The sequence below is a fragment of the Camelina sativa genome, chromosome 9, assembly GCF_030686135.1.
Source record: "Camelina sativa cultivar CO46 ecotype springtype chromosome 9, ASM3068613v1".
Classification (NCBI taxonomy): domain Eukaryota; kingdom Viridiplantae; phylum Streptophyta; class Magnoliopsida; order Brassicales; family Brassicaceae; genus Camelina; species Camelina sativa.
The window spans coordinates 400,608-424,289 of record NC_141888.1 but is presented as its reverse complement, the minus strand read 5'-3'; the positions used below and the strand labels follow the sequence as shown (position 1 = coordinate 424,289).

General features: G+C 41.8%; 3 protein-coding genes across 4 annotated transcripts; 1 reads left to right on the top strand and 2 right to left on the bottom strand.

Moving 5' to 3' along the window:
• Window positions 1–11: 11 nt before the first annotated feature.
• Window positions 12–23,372, bottom strand: LOC104710015 (uncharacterized). 2 transcript variants are annotated; one of them, XM_010426541.3, is made up of 5 exons: window positions 23,041–23,372; window positions 22,898–22,963; window positions 1,739–3,169; window positions 1,413–1,480; window positions 12–1,035 (listed from the first exon to the last, which is right to left on the bottom strand). In XM_010426541.3, exon 5 carries the CDS (start codon window positions 974–976, stop codon window positions 209–211), a length of 768 nt encoding a protein of 255 aa, XP_010424843.1. In that variant the 5' UTR covers window positions 977–1,035; window positions 1,413–1,480; window positions 1,739–3,169; window positions 22,898–22,963; window positions 23,041–23,372; the 3' UTR covers window positions 12–208. The 2 variants fall into 2 exon arrangements, with proteins under 2 accessions (XP_010424843.1, XP_010424844.1); XM_010426542.3 differs by lacking the exons at window positions 22,898–22,963; window positions 23,041–23,372 and having other exon boundaries at window positions 12–1,001; window positions 1,739–1,866.
• LOC147937522 (uncharacterized) lies at window positions 2,620–8,622 on the top strand. The gene is made up of 9 exons (XM_087464186.1): window positions 2,620–3,127; window positions 3,655–4,142; window positions 4,194–4,424; window positions 4,587–6,161; window positions 6,227–6,379; window positions 6,554–6,793; window positions 7,379–7,744; window positions 7,837–8,015; window positions 8,358–8,622. The coding sequence occupies exons 1-9, from the start codon at window positions 2,620–2,622 to the stop codon at window positions 8,620–8,622; spliced, it is 4,005 nt and encodes a 1,334-aa protein (XP_087320312.1).
• LOC104710013 (uncharacterized) lies at window positions 15,877–16,691 on the bottom strand (the record flags this gene model as incomplete). Its single annotated transcript, XM_019229817.2, has 2 exons — window positions 15,877–16,188; window positions 16,270–16,691. Coding segments are annotated over 2 exons (558 nt in total), but the record flags the coding sequence as incomplete, so codon positions are not given.
• Window positions 23,373–23,682: the final 310 nt, after the last annotated feature.

Below are 23,682 nucleotides of genomic sequence, written 5' to 3'. Positions count from 1 at the left end.
AACATGAGGAATCAAACCAAAAACCATTCTTGCGACAAATGTGAAACGAAAATCTAAGAAGAGAGACAGAGTGCTACAACAATTGTAATTCAACAGAATATTCATCATCTTTGGGTCCCAACATCTGAGTAGAACTCATGTGCTCGTTTAGTTACCACAACATCCTGATCTTATGACGTGAATTTAAAAACAAATACAATTTCCATTTTCATTTGTCCAAGTTGTGCTCGCTTTTCTCATCTGATATCCTTCTTCCATCAGACTCGGATGCTGAATCTCTGTCATATTTTTTATGCTTTCTCCTTCTTATTGCTCCATCGTCCTCACTTGAAGACTCTGCCCAACGATGCCTTCTCTTCCTACTTTTCCCACTATCTTCCGAGCCACTCGACGAAGCTGAACCTCTGATGTGCCAATTATATTTGCCTCGCCTTCTTCTTCCACTGTCTTCCTCACCATCACTTGAAGTGACCACCTCACTGCGCCTGTGATGCTTTAAATGTCTTCTGTTTACATCTTCGGTATTGTCGTCATCCCAAGTCTTTCTTGAGCTATGCCACTTGTGCCTCCGATGGTGCTTTATCTTCATCCTCAGCTCATCCTCTGACCCGTTTTTATACTCATCACTGCTATCATCGCTTGGATTCAAGGACCTTCGTTTCTGTCTCCTGGATTTCTTCTCTTTCCTCCTATCACTGTCATCTGAATCAGAGTGTGCATGTCTCCGGTGCTTATGGTGAGATCTTCTAGACTTTCTTCTCACCTCAGAGCTACTATCACTTTCTGAGCTAGATTCAGACGCACCTCTTTGTTTTCTCTTACTGACCACCTTTGACTTCTTTACTTTGGTGTCCGAGTCCGCTTTAGCATTGGCAGCTGCCTCTAGCTTCTGCTCCCATTTCAAAGGAGCTTCTTGCTTCTCTAGAACTCTTCGTTTCTTCTCCTCGACCATCTGGATGAACTTCTTGCAGTCCATTTGGATTGAAAAAGCAACTGAAAATCTGCATTTTGGTATGAAGATAACCAAAAGTGCATCTCACAAAAGAGAAGAAAAAACAATGTTAGCTCTTCCATCAAACGAGCGGTTCATGAGGCCAATAAATAGAGCCAAAGCACAGAGAATAACTATAATTCAGAGCACACAAGGAATTAAAAAAATCAAACTTTACGCTAAATTGCAGTTGTTGCTATTATATTAGGGTAAAAGCATTCCATCATACATAAAGGCTCTTCAATCAAACAACTAAAAAGTCAATCCAGAAGGGACAAATTATGTTTTGTTGATGATCTAGAAGGGATCAAAACTACAATTGTTGCTATTATAGGTTATTCCAACATAATAACAAAAGGCGAGCTGATAAGCTTTGAAACTAAAACGATAAGCCTCACTAAATCTAAACCAAACTTCTTACCTGATGCGAGTGAGAGGTTATGATAAACCAAAGAGGAGAGGCAATCCCACAACAAACAGATTACGAATCTGCAAAAGAGGGGGAACTCATATTTAGGGGCATAATATATATCACTAGAATCATCCAAACATCAGAAAGTATACGATAATAAGACTCTGGGCATGGAAGAGACGAAAAAAAAGCGACCTAGAGACGAGAAAACAGATCAACCGATTTAGTGGATCGGAGAAATCGGAACACAGATCTTAAAGATCGATGATGATCCGTGAGTGGCCAAGTCAGATCTTGATTTAAACTAGGAGAATCTGAAATCTGAGAGAGCTTACCTTAAGGAAAGGAACAGATAGGGGAAGACGGAGACGCTAGGCTAGGGCTTGGCTTGGCTTCGCTTCTTTTTGAGAACAAAAGACGACGGTTCGGTTCGTCTCGCAATTTTCTCTCTCTTGCTCTAAATATACTTATTTATATACAGGTAAACATATGGTTTGCGTGCCGTTTATGTACAATACCAAAGCACATCGTGACGTTTATGTACAATACCAAAGCACAGCGTGCCGTTTTTGTTTATGTGTCCCCTGGCTTGTGTGTCCTATCCCATCGTGCCTTGTTTTGCAGTTTGCTTGCACTGGCCACTGGGAAACAGGAGACCATTAAGGAGCAACCTCTCCTAATGAAATCTTTGGAGATTTGGTCATTTTAAATGCTACTTCATCGTTGATGTTTGGGGAATAAAACGATTCTTGATTTCAGAAATGTGTTGGATCGAGCTTACTGGGCTCACATCCGTGGACTGATTCAAGAGGAAAAACTCGAGTCAGTGAACAAGACTGGTAAAGGAGTTGGAGACGACGGGTTCAAGAAACCGAAATGATACACGCTTTGGGATTACTTACCAAAGAAAGAAGCCCAAAGCAAGTCGGTTATTAAGATTTTTTTTTATTGTTGAACTAAGGTTTTGGTATTTTAACTTATTTAGCATAAGTCGGTTGTAAGGGTTTTCCTATATAAGGAGACTCAAAGATCAATAAGAAAGGATCTTCCAAACAATTAACCTAATTCTCTAGAAAGAGGCTTGGGTTAAAAGGAAGTTAAACTTTCAATTCTCTTTGTCCTCTTTGTTCTTGAGCTATAAACTACGGGTGCTACTACTAGAGCTAAGGCTAAGGCTTTGGCTCATAACAACTTGGTATCAGAGCCAAACGAAACCATGGGAGATAACGAAGCTTTAGCTGCTCAAGTTGCGCAGGTTGTGAAAGCATTGAGGGATTTGACACAAGAGGTAAGAGACATGAAGCGGGACTTTGAGGAGAGGATGGATCCCATGGGAGAAACCCTGGGATCTATCCAAAAGACAGTCATGATACAACAAGCGGTGATAGCGTCGACGGTGGCAAATCAAGAAGAGTTACGTGAGCACACCCTCGCCATGGCAAATACAGTCCACAAGAAAACAAAGGAGTGTCGTGAAAGTGTGGTTGTTCAACCCAGCAAGAACCAAACGAAAACAGAGGAGGGTCGTGAATGTGTGGTTGTTCAACCCAGCAAGAAAAACGTGGTGGAAGACCAGTTTACCACCATACAGGAAGAAAAAAGAGAGGGTATAGGGTCAGCCTCTAAGATGAACGCAACCTATGGACATCAACCCTCTTACTCAGGGGGACCTTGGGCACGACGTTTTGTGGGAAGAGAGCAAGGGCACCGACAAACTGATGGAGGTGGTGACTGGTAGCAGTGGCGGATCCAGACGACATATTAACCTGGGGCACATATGAAAATTTTAATACTAATAATTATTATTTGTAGTATCTCATATATTTTAAAATATGAGGTTTTAAAATCTAAACATTACAAAAAAACATTTACGAAGAATACCATTTCACTGATTTCTTTATTTTTAAATATATATAATAAATCAAAAATTTACTAAATATAATTTTTATTTAATACATCATAACGTAGATAATAGTAATACTGGTTTACATTAACGACTTAAGACTAAATTGTTAAAAAAAATACTAAAGAATCAATATGTTTTGGTATATAAATAATTAAGTGAAAGCAAAAAAACATACAATACAACCAATCAGAAAAATATAAAAACATGAAAGAAGTGAAGTATTAAAATAAGGAAGAAAATATGTGTATCGAACTTGTTATCTTCAACTTCTACTATGGAACCAAGCACCACTTGACCTAACAAACAATTACGACGAGTGTTCAAAAATTTTATTTTCAATATTAGTATGGGGCACATGCCCCACCCTCCTCCTCTATAGATCCACCCATGACTGGAAGGTACGAGAGATTGGAGAAATAGCTGAAGGTGTTGGTTCTGATTTCCTTCCTAGTGATCAATCTGAGTTTAGGAAAGGTATGGGAGACAAGTCGGGGTCAGCTGGTTTCACGGTAGTACCTTCCAAAATTGAATTTCCTCCATACGATGGTACCACTAATGCCGTGGAATGGTTACAAAAGTGTGAAGATTACTTTGAAGATCAGAGAATTTTCAACGACGATGCTAAAGTCAGACAAGCAAGCTTTGTGCTAACCGGTCAAGCCTACCATTGGCATCAATATTTACGACGACTAGTTGTACATCGTATTGGGTGGGCCGAGTTCAAACGTGTCTGCAAGAGTAGGTTTGGGAAGGCAGATTCTGTCAACCCAGTGGGAGACTTATGTAACCTTCGACATACAGGAATAATAGATGAATACTGCAACCAGTTCGAGGTATGCTTGGGACGACAAACACGTTTGACTGGAGATCAATAGCTTTGGCAGTTCTGTGCGGGATTAACAGACAGTTTGCGGAAAGAGGTCGAGTATCTCCGCCCCAAAATAATCTTTGAATCTATGGAATATGCAAGGGACAATGAGTATAAGATTGAAAGGGATAGACGAACACGTACGTTTGGCGGACATCTGGCTCCTCCATCACGTTTTGTGACACCAACAACTCGACCTACTATGGGAGCTCGTGGATTTACTGGGGCTAAAGAGGGAGAGACGCTGGTTCCAAATTAAGAAGGACAAGGACCACTACCGAAAAAGAAAATTTACAAAAAGTTAACCAGCTCGGAGATGGCAGAAAGGAGAGAAAAAAGACTTTGTTTTAATTGTGACGAAGTGTTTACTCCGGGACACAAATGTCATCCAATTTTGTTCCATATAAAGACCATTGAAGACGACAAGGACTCTGTGGATGACTCATGTGAGGAGGGCGATATGGAGATTTCTCTTCATGCTATGAAGGGCGATAAAACAGGGAGCACCTTTCAGGTGAATGCGGAAATTGCAAAGGGGACGGGATGGGTGCAATTAGACACATGCAGCACCCACAATTTTATCAAAAGTAGTGTTGCGGAGGAACTGGGCATTCCCATACAACGAAGACCAGGCCGGATGGTGTCTTTGGCCGATGGAGGAAAATGTCCAGTTGACGGGTTTTGCAAGGGGCTTCCTATGGTGGTACAAGGACACCGTTTCGTCACGGATTGCTTTGCAATACCTCTCGGAGGATTCGATGTAGTGCTTGGTATTCGATGGCTCAACGCTCTTGGGTGTGTCATATGGGATGGTCCAGCCCATACAATCGAATTTGAGCATGAGGATAATCTCGTTAAGTGGCTCAGTGAAACTCCCGCGAAGTCAGAACAAGGGGTTACCTTACATGCTATTGGAAATGCAGAAGAGGAGTTAGACAGTTGGTTTGGAGAGGAACCCGAAATATTTACCACTAATAGGGTTGTTGAGAGCCACCAAGTACCACATCAGCCTGCGGCGTCCACACTATTGCAACCGGTTCGTGCTCCAACCACGTGTGAAAAGTTGGCTAAGTTGCTAGTGGAATATCAATATTTGTTTGTCAGTCCCACGGGGTTACCGCCACAACGACAATGTGATCATCGAATCCGTCTCATTCACGGTGCAAACCATGTAGCGGGTAGGCCGTATCGTTATCCGCATTTACTGAAAGATGAGATTGAGCGACAGTGTGCTGTGATGCTTTGGAATAGTGTCATTCGACCAAGCACCTCACCTTTTTCTTCACCAGTTTTGCTAGTAAAGAAACCCGATAAGACATGGCGTTTTTGTGTTGATTATAGAGACCTTAACAAGGTTACTATAAAGGACAAGTTCCCGATCCCAGTGGTGGATGAGATTTTGGATGAGCTACATGGAGCTCGCTATTATACCAAACTAGATCTTGCCTCGGGATACCACCAGGTTCGCATGTGCGAGGAAGACGTTGAAAAAACGGCGTTCCGGACTCACCATGGTCACTACGAATTCCTAGTAATGCCTTTCAGACTCTCTAATGCTCCTTCTACATTTCAAAGTCTATTGAACTCCATGTTTCAAAATGAGCTTCGAAAGTTTGTGCTTGTTTTATTCGATGACATTCTCATTTATAGCCCGACGTTAGATGAGCATGTACGTCATGTACGAACGGTCTTTGAGCTGTTACGTAGGCATCAGTTGTTGCTGAAACAAGCTAAGTGTTCTTTTGGCCGACAAGAGGTCGGTTATTTGGGACATGTCATTACGGGTGAAGGCATGAAGGTTGATGAAGCCAAAATTGCAGCCATTAGTGACTGGCCCACACCGACTTCAGTTCGAGCGGTTCGGAGATTCTTAGGCTTGTCTGGATACTACCGCAAGTTTATACGGGACTACGGCATAATCGCTTCTCCTCTCACCGGGTTACTTCGCCGGAATGGGTTTTCATGGACGGACACGGCCAAAGCAGTATTTATGTCCCTGAAAAGGCCTTATCAGAGTCGCCGGTGTTAGCTCTTCTCGATTTTACTAAGGAGTTTGTGGTTGAGTGTGACGCGTCGGGAAGTGGTGTTGGTGCAGTCTTACAACAACAAGACCATCCGATTGCATTTTTCAGTAAAAAGCTAGCAGATAGGCATTTCAAGCTTGCGGCCTATGAGCGTGAACTAATTGGATTAGCTAAAGCGGTAATTAATAGGAGACCATATTTGTGGGGACATCACTTTTTGATTCGAACGGATCATTATAGCCTTAAGTTCATCTTGGAGCAGAGGTTATCTACAACACCACAGATTCACTGGGTTAGCAAATTATTGGGTTTTGATTTCTGTGTGGAGTTTAGATAAGGACAAACTGATAAGGTGGCTGACGCCCTTTCTCGACACGGTGAGGAACCTCCTAAGGAAGAATGTGTTGTCTATGCATTATCACGGTCATCTAAAGGACTTTTTGCAAGGTTAAAAGCTGAAGTAGAAAATGTTCCATCTCTTGCAGAATTAAGGGATAAGGTTATTCTGGGGGAATTTTCAGATGTGTGGGAAGTTCGTGATGGGCTGATTCTCCATAAAGGACGTGCTTATTTGTCATCCGATTCTGAGTTGGTTAAAGAAGTGGTGTCCGTGTTTCACAATTTTGGCCATGAGGGAGTTCAGAAAACAATGGACCACAATGGACCGGATTCGACGAGATTTTTATTGGAAAGGGTGGAAGAAGACTATTCAGGATTTTGTTAGCAAATGTCAAGTTTGTCAAAAAAATAAGTGGGAAACATTACAACCAGCAGGGTTGTTTCAACCGCTTCCAGTTCCAACACAAATATGGTCTGATATTTCCATGGATTTTGTGGAGGCCTTGCCAAACGTTTCAGGAAAAATAACTATTTTGGTTGTGGTTGATCGGTTTTCGAAATATGCACATTTCATTCCACTAAGTCACCCTTACTCTGCAAGCTCCGTGGCCCAAGTTTTTTTTCGGGATATTGTCGGCTTCATGGAATTCCGGAAACGATAGTTACAGATCTAGATCCAATTTTCCAAAGTTTGTTTTGGCGTGAGTTATTCCGACTTCTGGGAACAGACCATTGCTTTACGACATCTTATCGGCCTCAATCAGACGGACAAATAGAGATTGTTAACCAAACATTGGAAATGTATCTCTGATGCCTTACGGGTGACTCGCTTCGACAGTGGCTCAACTTGCTCCCTTGGATCGAATATTGTTATAATACTTCATTCCATACAGGATTAAAAGCTACACCGTTTCAGGTGGTCTATGGACGAGAACCACCACGACTCTTGGATTATACAGCGGGCAGTTCACAGGTTGATGCGGTCGATGTAGCATTGGAGCAATGTGACGAGTTTCTGTCAATTGCACGCGAGAGACTGTTGGAAGCTCAACAACGGATGAAGCTTACTTATGATAGTAATCATAGGTTCATAGAATTCAATGTTGGTGATTGGGTTTGTCTCCGTATTCAGCCGTACAAACAGTTAACGGTGGCTAAGAAAGCATTCACAAAGTTGTCCCCTAAATATTATGGGCCATTTCAGGTGTTGGACCGCATCGGCTCGGTCTCTTATAGGTTGCGTCTACCAGATGGAACAAAATTCACAGTGTATTCCATGTTTCTTTGCTTAAGAAGCATAAGGGCACTATACCAAGTGATAGCCCTGTTTTGCCGTCTGTGTTAAACGGCCGAGTGGCTCCGCCAACACCTTTAAAACTCCTCAAAGCAAGGCTGCGTGGCGGCTCTCGACAAGTGTTGGTCCAACGGTCTGAAGATGCTGCAGAAGATTCAACTTGGGAAGAGGCATCCAAACTGTATGAAGCGTATATGGAGTTGGAGCTTGAGGACAAGCTCCTAGTCGAGGAGGGGAGTAATGATACACGCTTTGGGATTACTTACCAAAGAAAGAAGCCGAAAGCCTCTTGTTAGTTGGTTATTAAGATTTCCTTTTATTGTTGAACTAAGGTTTTGGTATTTTAACTTATTTAGCATAAGTCGGTTGTAAGGGTTTTCCTCTATAAGGAGACTCAAAGATCAATAAGAAAGGATCTTCCAAACAATTAACCTAATTCTCTAGAAAGAGGCTTGGGTTAATGGGAAGTTAAGCTTTCAATTCTCTTTGTTCTTGAACTATAAACTACGGGTGCTATTGCTAGAGCTAAGGCTAAGGCTTTGGCTCATAACACGAAACTAGTGATTCTGTCGAGAAACGGATCGAGGGAGATACTGAATGAGAGTATTTTGGTGGAACAAGCTGAGGGAATTGGATTCGAGGTTTTCAGACCGGATAAAACAACGGAGCTGGCAAAGATCTATAGATGTTTGAATCCAAGCAATGTGATGATCGGTGTACTTGGGGCTGCAATGACACATTTCCTTTTCTTGAAACCGAAAACAGTCTTTATACAGACTGCGCTATAGTATTTCCCCACTTGGGTGTTACAAGAAAAGACTGTTTATGAATCCAAGCAATGTGATGATCGGTATACAACCACTTATGTCTCTCTTTCTCTAACATACTGAAAGTTTATGAGTTTGATACATAACCGTACGTGTGGGTGGCACGTGAGAAGAAATCAAATAAAGAATCGGCTTATCTCAAGCGGTACACATGGAGGGTCGAGATAAAGCGGCTAAGAAGCCGTTGAGGGAAACATTAAAACCATGTGATTGTTCTTTTTGTTTTTCATCATCGAATCTTATCAAAAATTTGTAAACTCTTAAAAATATTTTGCTGGGTTTCTCCCAATCTGGGAGCTGGCGTTTCGATTAGTGTTTTATGAATACTCAATCGATTGTTTGGTGATTCTTGGTGTGTTTGTGCGATTGTGGATTATTTTGTATCAAAGGTATCAGAGCGTAGACGATTCTCGGATCAAGGATGGTTGGAACAAGATCTCAAGCGGGAGATGCGATGAAGGCAGAAATGGTGGATCTGGTGATGGAGGAGGATCTGCTAGAAGAAAGGATGTCGCGGTTGGAAGCTAAGGTTGACGAACAGCATCAGGAGACTCTACAACGATTCAGGGAACTATATGAGCTGCTGAGGCGAGTGACGACTCAACCATCGTTGGATGCGTCGGTGAAGGGGAAATCGGTGCAGATCTCACTAGAGGTTTCTCCGAAAGCAAAACCAGACGGATCGGCGTTTTCTCCAACCGTAGCTGAAGGATCGGGGCTCAGGGAAGCAAGGAGAGATGTTCGATCTGAACAGGTAAGACCTGAAGCTCAATACTACTATGGTGGGGTTACTAGGTTGGGAAATATCGATTTTCCTCGGTTTGATGGGTCTCGAATCAAGGAGTGGTTGTTTAAGGCTGAGGAATTTTTTGGAATAGATTTCACTCCGAATGATATGAAAGTGAAGACTGCTGCGATTCATTTCGACGGTCACGCAGCAGCTTGGCATCACTCTTTCATACAATCTGGGGTCGGTTTGGAAGTTCTATATGATTGGAAGGGATATGTGTTGTTGTTAAAGGAGCAGTTTGAGGATGTTTGTGATGATCCCATGGCTGAGCTTAAGCAGCTACACGAAACTGATGGAATCGTGGACTACCACCAGAAGTTCACTCTGATTAAGATTAGGTTGAATCTGTCGGAGGAATACTTGGTGAGCGTTTACTTAGCGGGACTAAGGTTGGACACGCAAATGCATGTGAGAATGTTTCAACCCTTGACAGTGCGCCATTGCTTCTTATTAGGCAGGCTGTATGAGAAGGCACACCCAAAGAGGCCTCCCAATACAGCTTGGTCTCCTAAACAGAGTATGGTTAGCAAGGTGAAACACACTTTGTTAGTGGTATGGATTGATGGATGTATGCAATGGTGAGATATGAAATGAATGAATGGCAGGGTGTTTCAATTCCCCTTATGCAATTGTAGTACAAGAGGTGTCAATCCAATCTGAGGGTTGTGAACAATCAGGATGTGTATATGAGCCTAAGTTAAGCCAAATATGCAAAGGATGTTTGTCACTAACAATCCTAATAATGAAATGTAATGAGCAGAAAGTAAAACTACTAGAACTAGATGCTGAATGTAAATGGAACAGAATGATTATCACTAAAATGAATCTAGAACAGAAATAGAAACTATGCTAATGAACCAATGCAAGACAATACTGAACAGGGAAATAAGTAAATGCAACAGTAATGCAAATAGAATGAGACTAGAGATAAGACAGGACAACTACAAATCATAAACAAGAGTTCTGGGGATGAATTCGAGCAAGCACTCGATCGAGTGCAGGGTCGAGCTGGATAAATCCATGAAACAGAGCAATGCAAGAAAAACAGAGCAACACAAGAACGAATCAAACAACAATCAAACAGCAGGATTAAGACTTAAAAATCAATAAACAGGGAAGGCCTTGAGGAGGGATTCATGGGCTGGACTAATGAATGAGGTTATCACACTTTGGCCAACAAATCTCAAGCAAAGCTTTGAGCTAATCTCTAGACATATAAATCTAAGACAAGTTTAATCCACTCTCATGGCAAGAAACAATCAAACCTATGCATCTCTAGACTTGATCTCACATAGTAAAGAGTATACACAAGCAGGCATTAAGCAATACATCTCATACCAAACTAGACCTCTAATCTCTTAGCAAGCCTAATGGTAAGCTCTAGATCTAGCCTTATCTATGCTCCTTAAACATTGGTGTGATGCTAAGATGCTTGAAATCAAACCCTAACCTCTCAGTTCAGGATTAGCATTAAGAACATCTAGCCTAGAAGAGATTCTACCACAATCAAGCTTGACCAAAGCAAACAAACCTCAAACACAGCCCAACCTAACCCATCCTCAAGATCCTAAGCACTACTCACAAGAACACATGATGAACACAAAAATCATAAACCCAGAAAATACTGAAACTTGCATCAAATGAAAGATAAAACAAAGATCTATAACATTCAAGAAGGAATGAAACTCGAATTCTCAATATTAAGAAAGTTATGAAACCAACAATATTGAAGAATCTAGAGTTTTTCTCTCAAGGAAGTACAAGATCTAAAAATAATAAAAGTGCAAAAGGAATAATTCCCAAAAAGGGTAAAAACTAGGTTTCTGACTATTCTAAAAGCTGGACTCTTTGGTGGCTGCAGGTACAATGCTTTATATAGGAGAGGGGGTGGAAGCCCTAAAAATACTAAAAGACAAAATAGTCAACGACTCGATCAACTCGACCCTGTGCTCGGTCGAGTGGCTAGTCGAGTTGGCTTTTCTTCTGCTTCCTCCATTCGGTCGAGTCCTCCTCTGCATACGGTCGAGTGTCTGGTCGAGTGTGGGGTCGAGTTGGACTCTGGACCTTGGTTCTTCAGCCTTAACTCTCTTGCTTTCCTTTCATGATTGCCTCACTTCTCCTCAGCATTGCTTCCATGCTCCTTAAGCTCCAAAATCACCTGATTATGCATGAAAAGATGCAAATGCAATGCAACTAAACTCTAATGCATGATTAGTCCTAAAGCTATGCAATAATGGTAAAAATGGATAGCAAAAGATGTAAAAGATGTGAATAAACTAAGGGAAAACATGGTAAAATATATGAACATCACAAGGGAAGTGGCGAAGGGGAAGTTAAGGCTGATCACGGTGGTAGAACATCTTTCAAGGCACCGGGGAATCCAGCTAAGAAATTATCTCAACAAGAAATGAGTGAATGGAGAGCTAAAGGACTTTGCTACTTTTGCGATGAGAAGTATACGGCTGAACACTACTTAGTCCATAAGAAGACTCAGCTGTTTCGGATGGATGTAGAGGAAGAGTTTGAGGATGCGTTGGAAGAACTGGGGGAAGAAGATGAAACCAATATGCCACGGATTTCAGTTAATGCTGTTTCAGGTATATCAGACTACAAAACCATGAGGGTGAAAGGAACCTATGAGAAGAAGATCATTTTTATGTTGGTAGACTCAGGTTCAACTCATAATTTTGTGGATCCGCGAGTAGCAGCAAAGCTGGGATTTGTGGTGGAGTCTGCTGGTCTTACTCGAATATCAGTGGCTGATGGTAGGAAGTTGAGAGTGGAAGGGACGGTCAGGAATTTCAAGTGGAAGCTCAACTCTACTCAATTTCAATCAGATGTCTTACTTATACCTCTCCAAGGAATTGATATGGTACTGGGAATTCAATGGTTGGAGACGTTGGGCGTCATTAACTGGGATTTCTTGAACTTGGAGATGCGATTCCGATTTAATAAGAAGAAGGTAAGGCTGAATGGCATTAAACAAGGCTCGGTGCGTGACGTGAAGGCACAAAAGCTTCAGAAGTTGCAAGATGAGCAAGCTCAATTCGCCATGTTGTGTGTGCAAGAAATTAAAGAGGGGGAAGTGTTGACTTCTTGTACGCTTAACACAATGATTGGTGATAGCAAGGAGGAGACAATAGTGGGGGACATTGTCGAGAAATTTCCTGATATTTTTGCTGAACCAACTGAACTACCCCCGTTCAGAGATAATCACGATCATCAGATCAAACTTTTGGAGGGAGCTAATCCTGTTAACCAACGTCCTTACCGCTATGCATTACATCAGAAGAATGAAATTGACAAGATAGTGGAGGATATGCTGACTGGGGGCACCATACAAGTTAGCTCCAGTCCTTATGCTTCTCCGGTTGTATTGGTTAAGAAAAAAGACGGTACGTGGCGTTTATGTGTGGATTACAGGGAGCTCAATGGGATGACTGTGAAGGACAGGTTTCCAATACCACTGATTGAAGATTTAATGGATGAACTGGGAGGGTCTAGAGTATATTCTAAAATCGATTTGCGGGCTGGCTATCACCAAGTTCGGATGTCACCTCCGGATATCCACAAGACTGCTTTTAAAACACATAGTGGGCACTATGAATATCTGGTTATGCCCATTGGACTCACAAATGCACCAGCAACCTTCCAAAGTCTTATGAATGCAGTTTTAAAGCCTTTTCTCCGGAGGTTTGTTCTTGTGTTTTTCGATGATATTCTCATCTATAGTTCATCTGTGAAGGAGCATGTTCATCAGTTGGAGAGTGTTTTTGAGGTTATGCGAGCTCACAAATTGTTCGCGAAGATGAGTAAATGTGCGTTCGCGGTGACCAGAGTGGAATACTTGGGTCATTTCATCAGTCATGAAGGTATTGCGATTGACCCCGCGAAGATCCAAGCAGTGTAGGAGTGGCCAGTTCCCACTACCTTGAAATAGTTGCGTGGGTTTTTAGGCTTGGCGGGGTATTATAGAAGGTTTATCAAGGGTTTTGGTGTTATAGCAGCACCATTGCACGCCTTGACTAAAACAGAGGCATTTAAGTGGTCTGCAAAAGCACAAAATGCTTTTCAAGAACTGAAGGACGCCCTTTGCAATGCTCCGGTTTTAGCATTACCCTTGTTTGACAAACCTTTTGTGGTGGAGACAGATGCGTGTGGTCAGGATATTGGTGCAGTGTTGATGCAGGACGGTCATCCGTTGGCCTATATAAGTCGATAATTGAAGGGGAGGCAACTTCACTTGTCCATCTACGAGAAGGAGCTTTTGGCAGTGCGTAAGTGGAGACATTACTTACTGTCAAAACATTTCGTGATCAAAATGGATCAACGTAGTCTCAAGTACTTGTTGGAGCAAAGACTTAATACGCCTATTCAGCAGCAATGGTTGCCAAAACTATTGGAGTTTGATTACGAGATTCAATATAGGCAGGGTAAGGAAAATGTAGTGGCTGATGCGTTGTCTCCTCTGGAGGGAGCAGAGATTTTACACATGGCAATGTCTACTGTTGAGTGTGACCTACTGCGAGACATTCAAGCTGCGTATGTTACGGAAAGTGTGGTTCAAGACATTATTAAGCAGTTGAAGCAGGATCCTGAAGCTAAGAAGAATTATTCGTGGAACCAGGACATTCTTAGGCGTAAGAACATGATAGTCATACCAGCTGATGTTGCTATTAAAAATTCGATGTTGGAGTGGCTTCATTGTTCTGGGGTAGGTGGTCACTCGGGCCGTGAAGTTACTTATCAAAAGGTGAGGAGTTTGTTTTACTGGAAGGGAATGGTGAAGGACATACAAATGTTTATTCGTGGATGTAATGTCTGCCAGCAATGCAAAAGCGATAACGCAGCGTCGCCTGGTCTTTTACAACCACTACCCATTCCGGAAACGATTTGGAGTGAAGTGTCTATGGATTTCATTGATGGTTTGCCTGATTCTGCAGGTAAGACAGTTATCATGGTGGTGGTGGATCGGCTCAGTAAGGCAGCTCATTTTATCGCCTTGTCACACCCTTACAGTGCTCTTTCGGTTGCTCAGGCATACTTGGATAATGTTTTTAAACTACACGGTTGCCCTACTTCAATTGTGAGTGACAGGGACTCTGTGTTTACAAGTGAGTTTTGGAAGGAGTTTTTCACTCTGCAAGGGGTCTCTCTTAAAATGTCCAGTGCATACCACCCTCAGAGTGATGGCCAAACGGAGGTGGTTAACCGATGCCTTGAAACATATTTGCGCTGTATGTGCCATGCTCATCCTCACATGTGGTGCAAATGGCTCGCCTTAGCAGAGTATTGGTACAACACCAACTATCACACTTCCACCAATATGACTCCGTTCGAGGCAGTATACGGCCAAGCTCCTCCTGTCCATCTTCCATACTTACTAGGAGAGTGCAAAGTGGCTGTTGTGGCTTGTTCGCTGCAGGAAAGGGAGAATATGCTGAAGTTTCTTAAGTTCCACCTGCTTCGAGCACAACACAGAATGAAACAAGTTGCAGATAAACACCGCACTGAGCGTGATTTCGAAATCGGAGATTATGTGTATGTTAAGCTTCAACCATATCGACAACAATATGTGGTTTCAAGGGCCAATCAAAAGCTCTCTCCCAAGTACTTCGGTCCTTACAAGGTCACTGACAAATGTGGAGAGGTTGCCTATAAGCTCGCTCTTCCATCTTCTTCGCAGATACATCCGGTTTTTCATGTCTCTCAGTTGAAGGTTCTCGTGGGTAATGTGCTCACCACTACTCAATTACCAACAGTGATGTCCGAGGTCTTTACCAAAGAACCTGAGTTGATTGTGGAAAGGAAGATGGTGAATAGACAGGGACGAGCAGCTACTAAGGTTCTAGTGAAGTGGGTGGGCGAACCTTTGGAGGAGGCTACATGGGAGTTTCTGTTCGATCTGAAGAAGAAATTCCCTGCAATTGATGTTTAAACCTTGAGGTCGAGGTTTTGTTAGGAGGGGAAGTTGTGATACAGAACCGTACGTGTGGGTGGCACGTGAGAAGAAATCAAATAAAGAATCGGCTTATCTCAAGCGGTACACGTGGAGGGTCGAGATAAAGCGGCTAAGAAGCCGTTGAGGGAAACATTAAAACCATGTGATTGTTCTTTTTGTTTTTCATCATCGAATCTTATCAAAAATTTGTAAACTCTTAAAAATATTTTGCTGGGTTTCTCCCAATCTGGGAGCTGGCTTTTCGATTAGTGTTTTATGAATACTCAATCGATTGTTTGGTGATTCTTGGTGTGTTTGTGCGATTGTGGATTATTTTGTATCAGAGTTGCAGGTCATATAAAAGTCACTGGAATTGCAGAAAAAACGATAGAAGGACTTGTATCCTAATCTCTATTTGCCAAGTCAAGGGACCTGAGAAACCTCGGCAGTCCTTAGATGATCTGAGGGGATACAAGCAATCTCACTCAAAGAAGCTTTTGTCTTTCATTTTTTCGTCTGAAGCCTTTTACAAGATTCTTCCTATCCATTGTAAAAATACATATAGTCGTAGATATTACCTCATGATATACGTACATCAAAGTTACTTTGTTTTGTGACTTTGTCGAAAGAATACAAGATCAATCAGTCTTTTGTTACATTTTATGGTAAGACAGGGAGGTCTATGGAACTGAAGGAAAAGAAACTGGCACGGCCCTGAGCGATAAGGCAAAACATTAATTGTACAGCTATGCGTTTTTGCAGAACTTTAATATCTTCTCTGCTTGGTGGAGAGTCCCTGTAAAAGAGGATGAGCATATTGAGTAAGATGTGTAATGCAAAACTTGCTCCCATAGTTCCAACAAACGAAAGCGCTTACCCCGAGAAGCAAGCCACAAAGCTCGGTTCACCAGGAGAAGACTTCTTGAACCGGCTATTCGGCAAATACACGTCATACACCGCTTTCCCATCACAGATCTGCATATCTCCCAAGATTTTAGCTACAGTATCCTTGTCTTCAGGACATTCACCGGAACGAACTGTAAATGCAGCATCCTTTGACGTCCAAGAAACCCCATGTCTGCCTACGATGTAACCAAGACCCTTTAAGTATCTATAAATCTCATAGTTTTCCCAACAACAACCGCTTTTTTCCTCTGCAACTTTCTCATACAAGTCCTTCAATGGGATCACAACATCATCTTCACTACCTAAGATCTGCAACTCTCCTATTTCACTCAAATACCTGCCACGAGAAGAAGAGAATCCTAAAAAGGAACATGCTTCAGAAATATGAATATTTCAGAAATATGAATATTTCAGAAATATGAAATATGAATATTTCAGAAATCTAAGATCCATAAAACTTTAGTTTGGCACATACAAAGCCTCTTATATGAAGCAATATGTCTTTCCACTACGAATGATTCCAGTAGTTGTCCAAAGTTTCCCCCTTTTAACCTCAACTTCAGCCATTCCTAATTCGGCAATCCAACGAGCCTTCGAAGATCCTACTCTACATGTTGCAAGCACCAATAAAAAGAGAAACTAAGCGTATGAACTGTTGATGTTATAGATTCCGATAGATCTGATTACGCAATTGATGAATGAATTGAATTAAAGAATAAACGAATTCGAGAACAGAAAAGAAAGAACACACGCGATTTACGAGTTCAGGATCCAAACCGGAATCCTACGTCTCGCCGGAGTAAACCTCCGGAATCCACTAGAACTCTGAGAAACAATCCTTAGGTTACAATCGCTCAGAACCTCTCTCTCTTTCTTCTTCTCTTCTCTCAATCTCTCTCTAATGATCTAACAACCTTGATCGAACTAACTGAATTAGAGAAAGAGGAAGAAGACGATATAAATCCCTAAAGAGAGAAAAGACCGTTGTGCCCTCCTGAGTTTGTTACAACTCTCACAACATAGCACGTGACTCCCACGTGACAAATTCATTCTTCGAGCCCGTGTAACCTTCTCTATCACTAAGAGACTTTCTCACACTTAAGCTTTCCTGAAGAATATCTAAGTCACTTCTTCAATTCTCCACCTTGACTTTGATAATCTTCTAGCCTCTCTTCTAGTACTTGGATTCCCTCCGGTACCTGAGCTATACCACCCAGCTATGAGCTTCACCGCTCAACCTTGTGAGCTTTACTGCTCAGTTATCAGTTACTCGGAGCATCTCCAATGCTCCCTGAAACTTATCCACCGGTACAACCTTAGTGAAAATATCAGCAGGATTGCATTCGCTTGCAATCTTCACCAACTTAACCAAACCTTCACTTACGATATCCCTGATGAAGTGTAGACGAATATCGATATGCTTGGTTTTCTCGTGATGAACTGAGTTCTTAGCAAGAGCAATAGCACTCTGAGAATCACTATGAACCTCCACAAAATCTTGTGAGAAACCAAGCGCTCCAGCCAATCCCTTGAGCCAGATCGCTTCCTTTACTGCTTCAGTAAGTGCCATGTACTCCACCTCTGTAGTAGAGAGAGCAACCACCTTTTGTAACTTCGACTTCCAGCTGATAGTGTTGCCTCCTACAGTAAATACAAACTTCAGTAATAGACCTCCGATTATCTGTATTGTTAGCATAGTCGGAGTCACAATATCCTCTTAACAAGAAATCATCCTGCTTCCTGTAACACAACTTCTTACCTTCTGAGCCTCTCATATACCTCAAGAACCACTTGACCGCTTGCCAATGATCCTTCAGAGGACGGCTCATAAAACGACTTATAATCCCTACTGGGAACGCGAGGTCTGGTCGAGTGCCTATCATCGAGTACATGATGCTCCCAACTGTGTTTGAGTAAAGCACAATCTTCATCTTTTGAAACTGCTCTTCAAACTCTTCATTTGTTGCCGCTCTCAACTTAAAATGAGCTCCCATAGGTGTCTCAACAGACTTAGCTTTATCCATCTTAAACGTCCGTAACACCTTCTTCACATAACCCTCTTGTGAAAGAGTTAGCACACCTGCAGCCCGATCTCGAGTGATCTCCATGCCTAAGATCTTTTTAGCATCTCCTAAGTCCTTCATCTCGAACTCACCACTAAGCAATTCTTTCAGCTCCTTTACATGTGACTTACTCACAGAAGCAATAAGCATGTCATCCACATATAAAAGTAGATAAACATAAGCTTGATCACCAAACTTCTTCCAATACACACAACTGTCATAAGCACTTCTAGCAAATCCTATCTCCACCATGAATTCATCAAATCTCAAATTCCACTGCCTAGGAGACTGTTTCAAACCATAAAGAGACTTTTTGAGCAGACATACCTTTTCTGGAAATATTTCATCTTGGAAACCTTCAGGTTGAGCCATGAATATCTCCTCATCCAGATACCCGTGTAAAAACGCAGTCTTCACATCCATCTGCTGCAATTCCATGTCCAATTGGACCACCATAGACAGAAGATACCGAATGGACACATGCTTAACCACTGGAGAAAATATCTCCGTGTAGTCTATCCCCTGTCTCTGAGTGAAACCCTTGGCTACTAGTCTCGCCTTAAATCTCGGTGCCTCTACCCCAGGTATTCCTGGTTTTCTTGTGAACACCCACTTACATCCCACCACTTTGACTCCTTTAGGTTTGTCTCCAAGATCCCAAGTATGATTCTTACGCATTGACGACATTTCTTCTTTCATTGCTTCCAGCCATTTCTCCCAATCTGCATCCAACATTGCTTCATGATATGACTTTGGTGCATCTTTACCATCATCTTCAATATAACACGCATAGCCAACCAGGTTTGACTCGTTATACTTGGGATTATACTTGATCGTCCTTTTAGCTCTATCTCTGACTAATTGATCGTCACTGAGATCTACTTCCTCATCAGACTCTGTCTCTTCACCATTTCCTTTTTGATCATTATGATCTAACACTGTTGAATCTGTAGTTTGAGAAGCTTCACCTTGAGTGTTAATAGATTGATCAGCTCCACCTTGAACTGAAACACCTAGACCATCAGTCCCAGATCCTTCTCCTACAGAATCAGAAACATAATCATAGATTCCAACTGGCACTCCATTCTTCAGATCTTTATACAAGACTTCCTCCCTGAATACCACATTTCTACTAATGATGCATTTACCTTCCTCCAATAACCACACCTTATACCCTTTCACTCCTTCAGGGTAACTCGTGAAAATACCTTTCTTAGCTCGAGGATTTAACTTCCCCTGATCCGCATGCACATAAGCCAAGCAGCCAAATCTTCCCAACGAACTTAAATCAGGTAAAGTAGAAGTCCATTTCTCCTCTGGTAAATCAAAATCAATCGCCGTCGAAGGAGACCTGTTAATCAGGTAAACCGCAGTTGACACAGCTTCTGCCCAGAACTTCTTCTCCATGCCACTTTCACTCAACATACTCCTCACCTTTTCCATTATAGTTCGGTTGAGTCTCTCTGCAACTCCATTTTGTTGTGGAGTATAAGCACAAGTCTTATGCCTTACCACTCCTTCTTCCTTGCAGAAATTCTCAAATTGAAGATTGCAGTATTCTAACCCATTATCAGTTCTTAACTTCTTGACCTTCTTATTAGACTGAGTCTCTACCATCTTCATCCACTCAACAAATTTTGCAAACGCTTCATCTTTCCTCTTGAGGAAATAAACCCATACCTTCCTCGAATAGTCATCAATGAATGAGATAAAGTATTGACTATTACCAAGAGATGGAGGATTGTGAGGAGACCCCCACAAGTCTGAATGTACATATCCCAGTTTCTCCTTAGTTATATGTTGTGCAGGGGTAAAGCTTACTCTCTGATTCTTCCCATACACACAGTCCTCGCAAAACTTCAACTCCTTTATCCCAGTTTCTCCTTAGTAATATGTTGTACATATCCCTTTTTAACTAGAACCTCCATCCCCTTCTGACTCATGTGACCAAGTCTGCTATGCCACAATGCTGTCTCATCCTTAGAAAGCTCAGATGAGTTCACTTCTCCAACTTCAGCTCTTCCCTGAAGAATATACAACGTATCTCGCTTATGTCCTTTAAGTAACATTGAACATCCCTTAATCACCTTGAGAATCCCATTCTGCGACTTAAACCAGCAACCCTTGTCTTCTAATGTCCCAAGTGAGATCAAGTTTCTAGACATCGTTGGCATATATCTCACATCGGTCAAAACAACATAAGTTCCGTCTTCATTCCTTATCTTGATATTCCCTATGCCTTCAACTTGAGCGTAAGTATTGTTCCCCATTTTTACAACACCGGAGCTCAGTACTTTAAACTCAGAAAACAAATCCCTCCTTGGAGACATGTGAAAGGAACATCCCGTATCTAAGACCCATTCACTTGCAACATTCCCTGTCACTAACAGAGACTCACCTTCAGCCATCAAAACCATAGCCGCATCTTGCTCTGTCCCTGACTTAGCTAAACTCGCTTATGCTTTTTAAGAACCCTGAACCTTTCCTTTGTTCTTGTCTAGCCATTTGTAACACTGCTTTTTGAAATGACCTTCCTTCCCACATATCCAACATACTCTTTTACCATCTCTCGACTTAGAACGAGATCTTCCTTTACCTTTTGGAGACTGATTAGAATATTTCCCTTCTGATCGTCCTCTTGCAAAGAAACCCTCAGCAACCGTTTTACCATTCTGTGCCACCTCTCGTTCTTTGTCTCTCGCAGCAACCATTACATCATCCAATCTCAACTTCTCTCTACCCGTACTATATTTCAACGTCTCAACCAAACTATCAAACCTAGCTGGCAACGAACTCAACAAGATAATTGCCTGTACCTCATCTGAAACCTCAATCTACAGATGATTCAGATCCGCAACAATCTTCAAGAAATCATCTATATTATCATCAATCTTCTTATTCTCTTGCATCTTGAAAGTATAGAAGTTGAGTTGTGAATAAACCCGGTGCGGCAGAGACGTTGGCATGAACATCTTATCCAAAGTAGCCCAAGCTTCCGCTGCAGTCTCACATAGCTCAATGTTTCTTAAGACCTTATCTGCTACATTCAAGAATATCACATTCTTAGCCTTATCGCACCTTTCTAACCTCGCAGCATCCTCCGCCTTTCGCTTCTTTTCCTTCTCCGGATCTTGTAACTCCTCTTCGGTTAGATCAGGAACCGGAGATCTAACTGCCAATACATCCTTTAAACCGATGACACTAAGATGTGCTCGTATCCGCATCTTCCATAGAGAGAAATCACCCGATCCGTCAAACACCGCAATCGGAACTCCAGACATCTTGAAATCACTACCGCTCTATCGCCGGAACCTTGCTCTGATACCACTTGTTATAGATTCCGATAGATCTGACTACGCAATTGATGAATGAATTGAATTAAAGAATAAACGAATCCGAGAACAGAAAAGAAAGAACACACGCGATTTACGAGTTCAGGATCCAAACCGGAATCCCTACGTCGGAATCCCTACGTCTCGCCGGAGTAAACCTCTGGAATCCACTAGAACTCTGAGAAACAATCCTTAGGTTACAATCGCTCAGAACCTCTCTCTCTTTCTTCTTCTCTTCTCTCAATCTCTCTCTAACGATCTAACAACCTTGATCGAACTAACTGAATTAGAGAAAGAGGAAGAAGACGATATAAATCCCTAAAGAGAGAAAAGACCGTTGTGCCCTCCTGAGTTTGTTACAACTCTCACAACATAGCACGTGACTCCCACGTGACAAATTCCTTCTTCGAGCCCGTGTAACCTTCTCTATCACTAAGAGACTTTCTCACACTTGAGCTTTCCTGAAGAATATCTAAGTCACTTCTTCAGTTGACTTAGCAGTTTATGATGAGGGCTACTAAAACGAAAAATTAGTCGCGGATGTTTATTCACCTGAACTGTAACTTGGACACTGAACCACCAGAATGAAACTCTTCGTCATCATCATTTAGAAAACCAGCTTCGTTTTCGCTCGAAGAGGAAGATTCCCAGTCTTTTTCCTCAATAAGCAAGCCACGATGGGGCGATTCGTCGAACACTTAAAAAATCTGTTTCCTAAGTCGTGCTCGTGCCGTGTGTGTATAGTGTATTTCTCCAATTACTTGTTTGAGCTTTACTGTACCGAAGAAATAAGGATTCAAGACCCAAATCGGTTTAAAACGTATACGCTATATCGTCTTTCCTAAAACAATGTTAGCTCGTCAATCAAACGGTTCAAGAATAGAGCCAAAGCACAGAGAATAACTATGATGTTTGTTAATAATACACAGGGAATAAAAAAAAAACTTTACGCTAAATTGCAGTTGTTACTATTATATTAGGGTAAAAGCATTCCATCATACATAATCATTGCAAAGGCTCTTTCAATCAAACAGCTAAAAATCAATCCGAATGGGACTAACTACGTTTTGTTGATGATCTAGAAGGGATCAAAACTACAATTGTTGCTAATTAGGTTATTCCAACATATTAACAAATGAAAAGACCCGGCGAGCTGGATAAGCTTTGAAACTAAAGCGATGAGCCTCAGAACCAAACTTCTTACCTGATGATGCGAGTGATTCTTTTCCACTTGGGTGCTAACGAGAAAACTCCTTTACTAATCTTTCTTCTGCAGAAAAGTAGCATTGCACCGTCAATTACAATTGATGTGGGGAGCTTGTTTAAAGAACTCGAGTGTGTAACTACCCGCCGAGAGTGAAAACTGCTCTTTACTCATAGCTGGGCTTTTGCATAGTAACAACCTCTGATTGAGCCCGCAAAGTCGCCTTAGTGCTTGCGTGTGTAAGCCGTTCAATATTATTGAGTGACTTGTGAGAAGGTTTCCGGTGTATTACAAGGTAAACTGACGGAAGCCCCTTTTAAGAAGGATGCTCCGAAAGGACAATAAGACATACCAGGATAAAGAAAGCTTTACTGATAAAGGTTGTAAAGGAGAAAGATAAAAGACTCTAAAAGCCAAGCAAAAAGAATGACAACAAGGAGGTGGAGGCTGCTAAAAATGCTACAGATATAATAACAGGTTACAAAAGCGAATAAGGAGGTGGAGGCTTAATTAGAAAATCACTTTCACAAGCTTTAGACTCCTTAGTCTCTCTGTCACATGTTTTTAGACACTTGCCAAGGATAAGATAACAACAGGTTACAATGGGAATTATTAAGGAGGTGGAGGCTTGATTAGAAACTCACTTTTCACAAGCCTTAGACACTTGCGATGGATTGCTACCAAGATAGTCGATTGAGAGGTTGGTGGAACTGATCACGTATCTTCAGATATGTAATCCGAAAAGAACAGTCTCGGGTCATTTCAGTCGCATATTGACCATGTAA